Source organism: Procambarus clarkii, chromosome 49 (genome assembly GCF_040958095.1).
Source record: "Procambarus clarkii isolate CNS0578487 chromosome 49, FALCON_Pclarkii_2.0, whole genome shotgun sequence".
In the NCBI taxonomy this organism is placed as follows: Eukaryota; Metazoa; Arthropoda; class Malacostraca; order Decapoda; family Cambaridae; genus Procambarus; species Procambarus clarkii.
Genome location: NC_091198.1, coordinates 8,027,969 through 8,041,035, shown reverse-complemented (window position 1 = coordinate 8,041,035; position 13,067 = coordinate 8,027,969). Strand labels below are relative to the sequence as shown.

The following is a 13,067-nucleotide window of genomic DNA, read 5'->3' as shown; positions in this document are numbered from 1 at the left end:
GTACCCCAGTTTCACCCTACCAGCTTCCACAACCTGCCTCCACAACACCACACCACCAACCTCTATCACCAGTCTCCCCTCCATCAAATCATTTAAAAAATGTAATCACGTGATTTAACCTCTTCCGGCAGCGGTATTTAATTGTCCCCACTTTTACGTCTTCACTGAAGTTAACAATGTGGCGACATCTGCCGTAAGGTTCCTCTGGCGGGAAGTTCCCTGATTGGTCACGAAAAGGTACCTTTGGCGGGAAGTTCCCTGATTGGTCACGAAAAGGTACCTTTGGCGCGAAGTTCCCTGATTGGTCACAAAGTCAGCACCAACTCCACAACTTCCCTCCCTCCTCCCCCGCCCCTTTTCTTACGTCCAACTAGTAATAATCTTATTAATTCGAACGCGGCTGCTTTTGTGTGACGGAGGGTGCTGTTGGACTTGCCTATCGAGTGCTTATGTATTAGTGACTATGAGGAAGTGAAGTCTAGCTCTTCATCCCCCGCCTTAGCCTTGTTGAATCTGTTGCGTTATAAATTAACTATTCTAATTTTTCTGTCGAATCAGACCTTAAAGTTGTGGATGGAGGTGGCTTCCCCAACTTCTCCTTTCAGTGCATTCCACTTGTTGACCACCTATACAGGCTACGGGTATTTCCTTACATTTCCTCAACTCATTTTTTACAGCTTCCTCTTATCCTTCTTTCTTTCAGTTGTCTATTTCCCCTCAGTATCTTTTATGTCGTGATCATATCTCGACTGTTTCGTCCGTCTTTCAGAATTATGAGAATTAGTTCCCTCAACCCATCCTCATTGCTTAATCCTCATGTCAGTGGCCATAACCTTGTTGCAAACGCTTGTGCTATTCTGTTCTAGTTTTATGTTTCGCAAAGTAGGGATTCCAGGCCGGTGCTGTATACTTCAGTACTTGTCTAACAATAGCTGCGTCGATTACTTTGAAAGAATAATGATTTAGGTTACTAAATGGCGTTCTGTTTGCCAGCGTCCCATGTGATGCTGATTGTGTCCCGTTTGTATGTGTGTGTGTGTGTGTGTGTCTCTCTCTGATGTTAATATTGCCACTGCATCCACTTTAAACTCACTCACTCACTCAAAAATCTCCCTCTCCCCCCTCCCCACTCCCTCTCTCCCCACTCCCCCCTCTCTCTCCCTCTTTCCCCCCCTTTCTGATTCTTTTAGTTGCCTCCCATTTATGGTGTAGACATCTTCTGGTCTTCATTTCCCCATCTTCATTACCCGACACTTACTGGTATTTAATTCCATCAACCATTTGTTTGCCCACTCCTGGAGTCTGGCAAGGTCTTGTTGGGATTTTCTGCAGTCCTCGTCTGTTTTTACATTCCTCGTTAACTGTGCGTAGTATGCAAACACTAACATATGAACTCGAGGAAGTGAGCTCATATAATTGACATCTATGAGTAGTAGAGGTCCCAGGACCGAGCCTTGCGGGACCTCCCCCCCCAATTTATTAAATACAATTGTTACATTTTTTCAACTCGAGACCTCACCTCTGACTGGGACCGTCTGCTCACTTTCAGATATTACCTAACCAGTTCAGTGTCTTCCCAATTGTCCCTACTTGCCTCTCCATCTTGTCCTATAACGCGATCAAGTTTTCCAGGCACGACTTTCCGTCTTGTAAATCCATGCTGACCTTTCATTACGAAGCTATAGTCGTCAGGTGCTCCAGTATTCTCCACCTGATTACTCTCTCCACTTTATGCTGAACACTTGGTAATGACTCCGGTCGGTAACATAGTGCCTCCTGTCTCTCCCACGGTGTTTCAATATTGGGAAAACGTTTGCCTTTTTTTTCCAGAATTCTGGATTTCGGGTCTCAGTATTATACCTATTCATTAACTCCTTTGCATAAATAATAAGCAAATTAAATTAAATTAGTTAAAGGCTTTGACCTCTCGTTAATCGTCTCGCTCAACAATAATTATCAGATCCTCTTGAGTGAGGCCAGCAAGTGAGGCCAGCAAGTGAGGCCAGCGAGTGAGGCCAGCGAGTGAGGCCAGCGAGTGAGGCCAGCGAGTGAGGCCAGCGAGTGAGGCCAGCAAGCAAAGACTCGCCCATCTCATCAACCAACATGGAGAACAGTCAACTCCAGTTCCCGGTCCCGGTTGTCGCAGTGAGACCTTGTGGTCCACCTGCAACTTCCTCTGGTTGATCACAGGCCCACGAGGGCGTGTGATTGGCCAGAGGTGACAGTGTCCCCCACTCCCCCCTCCACCCCCTGTGGGGGGGGGGGAGTGAAGACTACACTGTCACCACACGCTAGCAACTCTGCCAGTGTCTGGGACACTTCCCCCCCCTGGGGCAGTGTCCCCCTGCTACCACCAACCGTAGCCAGTAATTAGGTCTCATTTAGCTCGGTTGTGGGAGCTATTGTCTTGGACATTCCCCGGGAGGGGAACTGCCAATTACCACAAACAAAGCGTAATAATGTCACCATTTTGTTGACTTGAGTGCCGAGCCACTCACCGTCACTCACCACTTCCCTGCTTAACTGTCCCTCTTCATTCATGTCCTCCTTCCCTCAAGCTACACCCAACAACTTGGACTGGACGATAGAGGGACGGTCTCTCTCTGCGCAGGTCGGCGTTCAATCCCCGACCGTCCAAGTGGTTGGGCACCATTCCTTCCCCCTCCCCTCCACCGTCCCATCCCAAATCCTTATCCTGATCCCTTCCAAGTGCTATACAGTCGCGATGGCTTGGCTCTTAACCCTGATAGTTCCCTTTCCTTCAGCATTTGTTTCCCCAAGGGAGCCGGTCGGCCGAGCGGACAGCACACTGGACTTGTGATCCCGTGGTCCCCGGTTCGATCCATTGTTTCTCGGCGCCGGCGAGAAACAATGGGCAAAGTTTCTTTCACCCTATGCCCCTGTTACCTAGCAGTAAAATAGGTACCTGGGTGTTAGTCAGCTGTCACGGGCTGCTTCCTGGGGGTGGAGGCCTGGTCGAGGACCGGGCCGCGGGGACACTAAAGCCCCGAAATCATCTCAAGATAACCTCAAGATAGAAGAAGCTATTCCTGCCCGTGCCACCTCCTGGGTGACTTGATCTTCAATCAATCAATCAACACTTGGGTCCCGCCTCTCCTTGATCGTTCCTGGAGGCTCTCACTGCATACTTATGGACGTTATCTTGGAGGCACTTCGAGTCCCCAAGACAGGGCCGCCGTCGCCAATGTGAAATTACGACAGAGTTGAATAACGATGCGACCATCTGGATATAACGCATACCCCCATCATCGCAGCGTCCAGGGCATTATAACTGGGTCACGTGACTCCCTGCCAGGCTTAATCCTCCATTCTGATTGGTCGTTCTGATCTCCCTGTAACCCAACTGGATTGCGCACATCGGTACTTGGCCCACACCTCACTCGATTAAAAAAAATAAAAAAAAAATAAAATAAAATGTTTATTTAGGTAAGGTACATACATACAATAATTTTTTACAAAGATTGGTTGACTTATAGGTAGAGCTAGTACATACAATGCCTAAAGCCACTATTACGCAAAGCGTTTCGGGCATTTGTATAGACTATTTGTTCATTTTCTTGCACCCGCACCGTTACTGTGCCAGGTAAGTCCACTACGGGCTCACCATAGCCCGTGATACTTGGAACTTGTTCTGAGTAGCTGAATCTATAACAACAACAACATTTTCTTGCACTGCATCTGCCGAGTGTGACGTCACGTCCCTCATCTGGAACGCCCACCAGCACCCTTCTCCAGTCTCATCTACTAACGTGACATAAAATAAATTAACAAACAGTTCTATAAACTAAGATGCAGATGATGGAAGAGCTTCCAACTGGTTACTAAAAGGTCTGTGTCGAGCTACGAAACCTGGCTCCCCTCCACCGGCTGCGGCCGCCCCAACACTCGTATGCGTGTGTTCAGTACATGTGTTATACGTATAACTCAGTGGTGAACAATTGAACAATGAACACTATAATATATTATTACATGCATAACAGTTAATCAATACCTCGTACCCTCCCTCCCTTCCTCCAGGCATTCCTCCCTCCCTCCCTCCAGGCATTCCTCCCTCCCTCTCTCTCCCTCCCTCCAGGCATTCCTCCCTCCCTCTCTCCCTCCAGGCATTCCTCCCTCCCTCTCCCTCCAGGCATTTCTCCCTCCCTCCTTTTCTCCCTCTCTCCCTCCAGTCATTCCTCCCTCCCTCCCTCCCTACCACATAATCAGTTCAGTGCCTCTTAATTTTAATTGTTGAAGCTCATTAAACAGTTGCCACTCCAGTTGTTAGCTAATCAAGTTACTGTTGCAGTGAGTATCGCAGATTCACCCTTCGCGAACTACTGCTAATGAAACTATCAATATGCATTAACAATTCCCTTCTCACTTGGGTGTTTGTGAGGCGCCCACCGGAGACCAGACGCACCAGCCTAATGGACAACTTTCGCCGGCATTTTGAAGTCGAATTTGCCGAGGGCCGCGTTGCTGTGGGGCCGAGGGCCGCGTTGCTGTGGGGCCGAGGGCCGCGTTGCTGTGGGGCCGAGGGCCGTGTTGCTGTGGGCCGAGACAGTTACTGTGGGGCGAGGGCCGTGTTGCTGTGGGCCGAGGGCCGCGTTGCTGTGGGGCCGAGGGCCGCGTTGCTGTGGGCCGAGACAGTTACTGTGGGGCGAGGGCCGTGTTGCTGTGGGCCGAGGGCCGTGTTGCTGTGGGCCGAGACAGTTACTGTGGGGCGAGGGCCGTGTTGCTGTGGGCCGAGGGCCGTGTTGCTGTGGGGCCGAGGGCCGCGTTGCTGTGGGGCCGAGGGCCGCGTTGCTGTGGGGCCGAGACAGTTACTGTGGGGCGAGGGCCGTGTTGCTGTGGGCCGAGGGCCGCGTTGCTGTCGGGCGAGGGCCGCGTTGCTGTGGGCCGAGACAGTTACTGTGGGCCGAGGGCCGTGTTGCTGTGGGGCCGAGGGCCGTGTTGCTGTGGGGCCGAGGGCCGTGTTGCTGTGGGCCGAGGGCCGTGTTGCTGTGGGCCGAGGGCCGTGTTGCTGTGGGCCGAGGGCCGTGTTGCTGTGGGCCGAGACAGTTACTGTGGGCCGAGGGCCGTGTTGCTGTGGGCCGAGGGCCGCGTTGCTGTGGGCCGAGGGCCGCGTTGCTGTCGGGCGAGGGCCGCGTTGCTGTGGGCCAAGACAGTTACTGTGGGCCGAGGGCCGTGTTACTGTGGGCCGAGGGCCGTGTTGCTGCACGACAAAGCGTCGCCCACACGTCCTTTGAACAGCTTGAACACACTGAAGCAGCAGCGATACGGGGAGAGAAGGTATCCTTATAGGGTTCTTGCAACCCACTAGCCATTGTATAGTACAGCGAGCGTCAGTGTATTGGAGTGACAGTCTTGCCAACTGGCTGCCGTCCCATTAGCAGGTAATGAAGAACAATGACGGCCAGAGCCTGTGCAGTGCAGAGGAGCGCCAGGATAGGGGTGTGGGGCGCTCGGGTGCTGGGAACAAACAAACTACATTCAGGCAGACTTGGCCCATTCAATGACATCAACCACGTGTTGCTTGACTGCAGGCAGGCAACACTTGCAACCGGAAGCACAATTACATTATCTCTCGCCATTTCCCCCACACATGTCGCTGTGGCTGGTTGACACAAGCAATTGTTCTACAATAGACGTTAAGCTGACACATTCTACAATAGACGTCAACAAAAGACGTCTATTGTCTATTAAATTTTGTGACAGCAGGATACGTCCAACTGTCCATAGCTCAGGGTGAACTATGGGCAGTTGCCACTCGGTTCTCAGTTCAAAAATCGTGATCACAGAGACAAGCAAATTGTAGAACAGAACACTCGGATTTGTGTGATGGTAGGCGTCCTGACAGGTCCACGACTCCTGACAGGTCCACGACTCCTGACAGGGCCCACGACTTCTGACAGGGCCCACGACTCCTGACAGGGCCCACGACTCCTGACAGGGCCCACGACTCCTGACAGGGCCCACGACTCCTGACAGGGCCCACGACTCCTGACAGGGCCCACGACTCCTGACAGGGCCCACGACTCCTGACAGGGCCCACGACTCCTGACAGGGCCCACGACTCCTGACAGGGCCCACGACTCCTGACAGGGCCCACGAGGTACGTATTTGCACATCAATAAAGGATACAATTACTAAATGTTTAACGACAAGATTAACACTCGACTGCAAACCAGAGACACTCAGTCTTATCAAGTGTATTTCAAGGTCAGTTTCAGTCTTGGAAAGGTCAGTTTAAAAGTCTGCCAGTTTGATTGGTCGGTAGGATGGTGGCCTCACTTTTTACAGAGTCGGCGTTCAATCCCCAATAGTCTAAGTGAACGGACAACGTTCCTTGTCCTCATATATCCTTTCCAAGTGCCATTGAGTCGTACTGGCGTAGCGTTATCTCCTGATAACTACCATTATGAAGGACAGTTGCTTGCCATTCGACTTGAGAATGGTCTAGGACGGACCGAAACGTCGTCGTCCCTTCACCTTCTAGTGTGTGGTCTAGTCAACATTCTTCAGCCACGTTATTGTGACTCATCGCCTGCATAACATTATCAAGATCATCAGGACGGACAGTGCTGGTAGTTTAGTTCTGATGAGAAGATGACGTAAGGTTGAGAGAAGACATTGTTTTTTTTTGTTTTGTTTTTTTGATATATACAAGAGTTGTTACATTCTTGTACAGCCACTAGTACGCGTAGCGTTTCGGGCAGGTCCCTGGAATACGATCCCCTGCCGCGAAGAATCGATTGTTTTGTTCATTGTTCATTCAAGAATCATTGTTTTGTTCTTTCAACAGCTTCCCGAGTCAGTGTTCGGATGAGAAGCGAAGTGTTCCATCACACGGTCTCACATCAACTCGGTGGCTTGTTCCAACACACTGGAACCAGAAATCGAGCGTTCAGGCGTCGTAAATTTGACGGCTCGGGTAAAAATATTAGCCAGGGCAAGCACCGCCATTCGTTCCTGAATATGCTGGAGAATTTCCCGTGGCCCGGGGTCCACCGCTCTCGTTTAATTTGTAATTTATTCTGTGATTATAGTTTAACTGATGATTCTGTTTAGTTGTGTAACTAACAATGCTCGCGGTTAAATATTTATGGAGCAATTGCTGATAATATATAATTCAAATAGCCTGTGTTTCAGGGTTGTTTTATCTCGCATGTGGAAATTAACAATGCGTTATACTTTTAGTTAACACAAGCCGTCTCTTGTGTAATTTAGTAGATATACATAGTACACACACAGTACACAATGACAAAATTATACCGATACTGATTTTGTATAAATTAACGTCATTTGTTGGGTTAGTACGTTTAACTGTAGGATTCTAATTACCAAATAATCATCCTCCAGCATGTAGAGAAATTATTATCTTTTGGAAATTTATCTGGCGAAATTGTGACACGAGCCAAGTCCCCCATTTTGTAATTTTACATTATTATTATTATTATTATTATTATTATTATTATTATTATTATTATTATTTGCACACTTGTTAGTACAAGAGCATACGACTGCTGTCTTCTGTTAGCTGGCTTTCTAAGCTTATAGACAGAAATTATTTATTTTATTTCACTTATAGTTACAATCTTCTACAAGGATACAAATTCTCCAACAAAAAAAGCCAAATCTACCAACAACAACAACAAAAGAAGCAAAATTTGCAAACAAAAAAATTAAAATCCGCCAAAATATTGATTTTTTTTAAGTGATGGAAACTAAAATTACGGACTTTGAGAATTTTTTAAAATTGTCCAGGACGCAAATTTTGAGACGTGAACCCAGGACATATCGTGGACGATACTGACGTCTGGCAACCCGAATTTACTCACAAACACAATCTTTGGATAATATTTAAAACCAATATTAATTATTACGAATGTAATTAAAATTGTTAAGTAATACGATATTAAAATTGTGATAATGTAGTAAATAATAGGAAAATTCATTGATGATAATGGATGAGACTGACGATAAGGAACGAGATTGATGATGATAATTGTCTGGGATAACAACAAATTAATTTATATCACAAAGGTCGGTTTGTTTATGCTATCGACACAAGGAGGATGCAACTTTATTTCTCTTTGCATTGCTCTACAGAGCAACAGCGGACGTAGCAATGGGAAGCAACAGGAGTGGAAGTTGCAAGGGAAAGATAGAGGGGCACTTGGGCAGTTAGTGGCACACCGGGGCACTGCAAATTAACAATCAAATACTGCCTAATATTTCTTTTGAACAACCAACATTAAATCCTCATCTCATGAGCGAGACAGTTTAAATTGCGGACTCGTTTATCGAAGCTATTTTGAAGGCTGGTTGGTGAAGCCTCGAGGGAGTGTATATCGCATCAAGTGTGTGAATATCTGATCAATTCCTCATTTAAACTCTAGTAGACTTGAAGAAATGCATACCTTCAAGTGTACAATCTTGGGGACCCTCCAACGAACTGACGAGCGACTTCAACGACGTTTGTGAGAGTCGCATGCCAAGGAGGACCGGGTGTGGCAAGGGGCCCTCAAGGAGCAGACTCGACACCAGCAGCCTCAAGGAGCAGACCCGACACCAGCAGCCTCAAGGAGCAGACCCGACACCAGCAGCCTCAAGGAGCAGACCCGACACCAGCAGCCTCAAGGAGCAGACCCGACACCAGCAGCCTCAAGGAGCAGACCCGACACCAGCATCCTCAAGGAGCAGACCCGACACCAGCAGCCTCAAGGAGCAGACCCGACACCAGCAGCCTCAAGGAGCAGACTCGACACCAGCAGCCTCAAGGAGCAGACTCGACACCAGCAGCCTCAAGGAGCAGACTCGACACCAGCAGCCTCAAGGAGCAGACTCGACACCAGCAGCCTCAAGGAGCAGACCCGACACCAGCAGCCTCAAGGAGCAGACCAACATCAGCAGCCTCAAGGAGCAGACCCGACACCGGCATCCTCAAGGGGCAGACTCGACACCGGCAGCCTCAAGGAGCAGACTCGACACCGGCAGCCTCAAGGAGCAGACTCGACACCAGCAGCCTCAAGGAGCAGACTCGACACCAGCAGCCTCAAGGAGCAGACTCGACACCAGCAGCCTCAAGGAGCAGACTCGACACCAGCAGCCTCAAGGAGCAGACTCGACACCAGCAGCCTCAAGGAGCAGACTCGACACCAGCAGCCTCAAGGAGCAGACTCGACACCAGCAGCCTCAAGGAGCAGACTCGACACCAGCAGCCTCAAGGAGCAGACTCGACACCAGCAGCCTCAAGGAGCAGACTCGACACCAGCAGCCTCGACACCAGCAGACTCGACACCAGCAGCCTCAAGGAGCAGACTCGACACCAGCAGCCTCAAGGAGCAGACTCGACACCAGCAGCCTCAAGGAGCAGACTCGACACCAGCAGCCTCAAGGAGCAGACTCGACACCAGCAGCCTCAAGGAGCAGACTCGACACCAGCAGCCTCAAGGAGCAGACTCGACACCAGCAGCCTCAAGGAGCAGACTCGACACCAGCAGCCTCAAGGAGCAGACTCGACACCAGCAGCCTCAAGGAGCAGACTCGACACCAGCAGCCTCAAGGAGCAGACTCGACACCAACAACCATAGCATCAATGCATCACTGTTGTGTTAAGGAGTCCCCAGCCCCGGTTGAACAACGTTACACAGACGTACGTTGCGTCAATGCGTCACACAGACGTGCGTTGCGTCAATGCGTCACACACTGCTAAGGAGTCCCCTCACACCGCTGCCTTGCGTAGTCTAAAGAGCACATGATATAAAATCAATAATATCGTGTTTCATCGTTCGTTACCTCGTAAACAGAACTGGCATTAAAGCTGCCCTTCTCTTAAGGGAGTACACTGTCTGCATTCAATCGCTTTCTCTCAATTGTATAACGAGGTTCTTACAATTATTATGCTCCTACTCCTGAGATATTGCAGCGTGCTGGCTCTCGCCATCTCTCTCTTCAAAGACGTGCTGTAATTTCTATCCGTTTCATCTCCGGGACGGTTCTAAACCGAGCCTCCTCCGGGTGATACCTCGGTGCTTTCTGTCCTAGTTACTACACGCTTCCTTCCCTCTTTCTTCCCTCATCCTTCAAGAGCCTCCTCCACCCTCCCAGACGTCGCTCCCTCTCTTTTTCCAGCCCAAACCACCTCTTCCAGCTCTCCCTGACACCTACCTTTCCTTCCAGCTCTCCCTGACCCCTACCTTCCCTTCCAGCTCTCCCTGGCCCCTACCTTCCCTTCCAGCTCTCCCTGACCCCTACCTTCCCTTCCAGCTCTCCCTGACCCTTACTTTCCCTTCCCTCCTACCTTCCCTGACCTCTCCCCCTTCCCTTCTTGCCTGCCCCTTCCCCTCCCCCTCTTCCATCTCTTCCTTTCCAGTCATATCTCCAAGAGGTGGCTGGCGGGTCCTCAGTTGTATCTCGTTAAACCTGCATTAGCACCAATTACCTGCTAATCCCTCCCCCCCTTCCCTCACAGCTGGGGTAAAAAGGTCACATGCCTTTCAGTCCCACACCTGGAGTCTCAAGAGCCTGTTCTTACCTACTTGTGCGGAGCGAGGAGTCGAGTCTCGGCTCTTGGTCCCTGCTGTAACAGGTCTCAAGGTATATCTTCTACCCCCCAGTGTTATCTCCTTCCTTCCTCCTCCGTCCTAGTCGTCTCACAAGACTCGCAACAAGATGGTGTCACACAGCTGTGCTTGGCAGAGGGTTAGACTTAGGTCACAATTCAAGCACTGTTGATGGGTGCTTCAACGCTGCTCTTTCACACAGCTCCATCCGGCAGCAGGTTGAGGAGGACCTGCCTCGCTCACCACAGTGAGGAAGGTCCTGATGCACAACGTATAATCAAAGTGATTTTATGCAGGAATTTATTAAAAGGTGGAAGTGCCATGCCACCACTGACAATGAACAGCTTCCACCTCTATAACACAAACTTCTTTCCAACGGTACACAAGACTGAGGATTGTTTTTTTCACATTAAAAAAAAAAAAACATACGCGATCTCCACCAACAGGATACAGCGCTCCGTGTACCATGAAAATAGACAATATAAACTTGGGTTTCTACCCGAAGACCTAGGTTCGAATTCTTGAAAGGCTTCCGAGAGAACTGCTGTGAAATGAACCTTGTTGACCAATTACTAATACTAAACACACACTAAACAGAATAGGTAACCACATACAAGTAACCAAATGTTGTAATGCTCCACGAATCTATTAAATTTTGGACTTGTGAGCACTATCCTCCCACACATCGTCCCGGACTGAGCAGAACGTCCGATATGAGCAACCTTACACTAGTCCGGCCTGGGGCGGAGTCAGGGACTCGAACCCACCATAGTTGGCATCCTGCAGATACGGTTGTTCAACGTCCTGCCAGCGAGCATAAGAAATATTGCCGGAACAACCGTGGACATCAAGAGAAAACTAGATTGTTTTCTAAAAGAAGTGCCGGACCAACCGGGCTATGGTGGGTACATGGGCCTGCGGGCCGCTACAAGCAACAGCCTGTTGGACCAAGCTCTCAAGTCAAACCTGGCCTCGGGCCGGGCTTGGGGAGTGGAAGAACTCCCAGAACTCCATCAAGCAGGTATCAAACAGATGGAGTTATGCTCTGGTCTCCGTGGCTGGAGTGTCTGTCCTCTCCAGGGCGCTAAGCCTGGGTTGGTCTATATAGAGAAGAAGCTGTTACCCATGCAGCAGGTCACCGCTCTCCTGCTGCTGAAATTGTCCAGTGGAAAGACAAACGCCAATACGCATGGATCAAGCGCCGATGGAGGAGCTGCCAGAACGATGTTGAAGTCAACAACGAACTGCCTTAGGGGCTCCAGCATTAGACCCCCATAATACCCCACCATAATGGGGATCTAATGGGTTGTAGACCCACCATCTTAGGGAGAGGGGGCATGTACAGTGGCTATATGTATTGGGGTGCGGGGGTGGCACCGATGTGTGTGTGTGTCTGGGACTAGTCTCAAGCCATACTGTTAGTATTTCTAGGCGAGAGTCACCATTATATAAATTCAAATGTATTCTAACTGAAAAAAATTGAAAAAAAAGAAACACGATTTCACAAATGCATCACAATACAATTCGTCAAAGCCTGTACCCATCGAGTAACTCTTCTAAATCGGCTTTGAGGCTGGTGAGAGCAGCGTCAACACCAGCAGCAGACGGCTGCCCCAGCCCCCAACAGTGCCGGAGTTCGCCCGCTACTCCACCAGCCGGGAACAACACACACTCACACTCACACAACCATTTCCAGAGAGGTGACGTTTAAATGCAGCTGTCAAAAGGATTTCGTATTTTCCAAGCGAGCAGCAGCAGCAGGTGCGGACAAACACCTTTGTTTTTATATTTGATGTTTGGAGTGCGTGGCGAATCTTTGTGAAAGAGTGGCTTGCACTCTTTGCAAACTTTATCAACACAGTAAATATGCAATTTAAAAAAAAAATACAATACGCGAGTCAACACAAATTGAAGGGATACATCAGTCGGGTAATTGATTATTTATTAATAGTCATATATACGAAAATTACGAGGTGTGAATTCCAGTGTGTTATTGCGGAGGTAATAAACTAACATACATAGATCTTAACGAAGAGTGTCGAGGTAAAACGGTGATCATTGGGACACACGGAGAGAGTAACCAAGCCTCTCATCATACGAGGTGTTTGGCAGCACGTCGCACTGTGTGATTACTGCTTGGCCGAACATCTCTTCCTCCCGACTGCTGCTGCTGCTGCTGCTCCTGGCTGCTGCTGCTGCTGCTCCTGGCTGCTGCTGCTGCTGCTCCTGGCTGCTGCAGTCAGGAGCCAGGGGCAGCAGCAGCAGCCAGGAATTATTAGGAATTTATATTTTTTTTTACTGTAACATCAAATTACAAAAAGTGCGCATTTTGGTAAAGCATGGCTACATATAGCAGCCATGCTGTCGGAAGTAGCAGTAAGTACCGTCACACTGGGAGGACGGCCAGGCTGTTAGTAACCAGTCTACCGTACTCTGGACGGCAGGGGTCACCATCACCCCTAACCTGACCCTTGCCGGTTATTACCGAGTATCCCT

The 13,067-nt window shown here is 49.5% G+C and overlaps 2 protein-coding genes across 7 annotated transcripts in view; one reads left to right on the top strand and one right to left on the bottom strand.

Annotated features, from left to right (window-relative positions):
• The window catches only part of LOC123763289 (ras-like protein family member 10B), a 185,129-nt gene that overhangs the window by 93,995 nt on the left and 78,067 nt on the right, over nucleotides 1-13,067 (bottom strand). The gene's annotated exons all lie outside the window — the stretch shown is intronic.
• The window catches only part of LOC123763396 (mediator of DNA damage checkpoint protein 1-like), a 5,253-nt gene continuing 320 nt past the window's right edge, over nucleotides 8,135-13,067 (top strand). Inside the window, exons 1-2 of the mRNA XM_045750550.2 lie at nucleotides 8,135-8,189; nucleotides 8,406-9,661. Coding sequence (XP_045606506.2) covers nucleotides 8,135-8,189; nucleotides 8,406-9,661 — 1,311 coding nt within the window. The remainder of the gene's footprint in view (nucleotides 8,190-8,405; nucleotides 9,662-13,067) is intronic.